This window comes from Cyprinodon variegatus, unplaced genomic scaffold (genome assembly GCF_000732505.1).
Source record: "Cyprinodon variegatus isolate N-32 unplaced genomic scaffold, C_variegatus-1.0 Scaffold2517, whole genome shotgun sequence".
Classification (NCBI taxonomy): domain Eukaryota; kingdom Metazoa; phylum Chordata; class Actinopteri; order Cyprinodontiformes; family Cyprinodontidae; genus Cyprinodon; species Cyprinodon variegatus.
In genome coordinates this window covers 1-1,662 of record NW_015152970.1, presented here as the reverse complement: position 1 = coordinate 1,662, position 1,662 = coordinate 1, and the positions used below count along the sequence as shown (strand labels likewise).

Genomic DNA, 1,662 nt, shown 5'->3' with positions numbered 1-1,662 from the left:
ACCAAGCAGCTCGATGGACGGGGTCCCTGAGAAGGACAAGGGTTGGGTCAGAGTTAGACCAAGCAGCTCGATGGACGGGGTCCCTGAGAAGGACAAGGGTTGGGTCAGGGTCAGTGTTAGACCAGGTAGGTCGTTATAGCGGCAGCAATTGGGCCCAGCTGTTCTGTGGGCCGTTAAGAACTGGGTAGTTCTCATCTGCTTCAGCAGGTGGGTTCACAGAATGTGGCGTTCAATCTGGGTTAGAATGCAGGAAAAACCAGACACTACGTTAAGCTCTTTAAGAATCGTAGGCAGCAACTAGTCTGAGGCGGCCAGTGAACACAGAGCGGCTTGTGTTCCTTCCTTTCGAGGCCTGACAGTTACAGCCAAGAGACAGTTGAGTTGGTATCGGCTGGTTGAAGCGGCTGTGGCAGGGATTTGACATCAGGGAGAATCGCTCTTGGTCATCTTTGATGTTTGATCTTGAACAGCTTCAACCCCTATCAGGATGCCGTCGGCTTATTCAGGTTTCCGAAGGAGTCTCTTCCAAAGTGAGTGAAGCAGGTCAGATGAGATGGGGATAAGTTGGAGCCCTCTATGGTGTCACTGCTGTGCTTGGAAAATGTTGAGAAGGACATGATTTTTATTTTCTTCCCTCATTGAAAGGTTAACTTGGTTGTTCAGTAAAGCATTAATGTTAGCTATGTTAGATCATTTCTAGGAGCGGTGGAGGGTTTATTGAAAAATCATTGAAACTATCATATCCTGATTTCTATTTATATACTAATAACTGCTTCTATGATCTATAGCAGACGTGTAGCAGCAAAGTCTGCCTGTCGTGCTGCGGTCATATTAGCATCACACTCTGACTTTGCAGGCTAGATCCGCTCTGGATGGTTCTGACTCAATGTCCCTCAGCATCACTACCCTCTCCTGTGTTTGAAGGAGCTGATGGTTCAACCAAACCAGCTGATTCTAGAGTAGATGTTCTGGAAAAATCATCATTGTTTCTATGCATCTCCATTATAGCATGCTAAGTTTGATTCCTATTAAGTCAGAACCAGCTGGGTTGTCCTGCTGCAGGATTTTAATTCTAAATTACATGAACTAAATATGTTGTCATTAAAAGAAAATAGAAGCTTTTAGAAGCACTAATAATACAGTAAAGGTTAGAAGAATGAAATCTGAAATGTATTTGAAGCTCAAGGGTGTAAAATGATGTCTGTGTGTTTCAGAGCACTTCCTCAGGCTACATCTGCCACTGCAGCCCTGGCTGGGAAGGTCTTCACTGTGACCACAACATCAACGAATGCTCAAGCAACCCTTGTCAAAATGGGGGAACCTGCACTGATGGTGTTAACGGGTTCACCTGTAACTGTACCGCCCAGTGGACCGGCGCCTTCTGCCAGACCCCGCAGCAAGGTACAAACCATTAGAAGCAGAGAGAATTCAGCAACATCTATCCATTGATCTGGTCTGAATGTTAATGATCGTTTTAACTCCATGTTTTCGTCTTCTATCCATTGATCTGGTCTGAATGTTAATGATCGTTTTAACTCCATGTTTTCGTCTTCTATCCATTGATCTGGTCTGAATGTTAATGATCGTTTTAACTCCATGTTTTCGTCTTCTATCCATTGATCTGGTCTGAATGTTAATGATCGTTTTAACTCCATGTTTTCG

The 1,662-nt window shown here is 44.4% G+C and overlaps 1 protein-coding gene across 1 annotated transcript in view; it reads left to right on the top strand.

The window, feature by feature from the left end:
• Positions 1–1,655, top strand: part of LOC107080929 (cubilin-like) — a 23,285-nt gene extending 21,630 nt beyond the window's left edge. The window contains exon 7 of the mRNA XM_015369143.1: positions 1,215–1,655. Within this exon, the coding sequence (XP_015224629.1) occupies positions 1,215–1,415 (201 nt within the window). The 3' untranslated portion in view covers positions 1,416–1,655. The remainder of the gene's footprint in view (positions 1–1,214) is intronic.
• Positions 1,656–1,662: the final 7 nt, after the last annotated feature.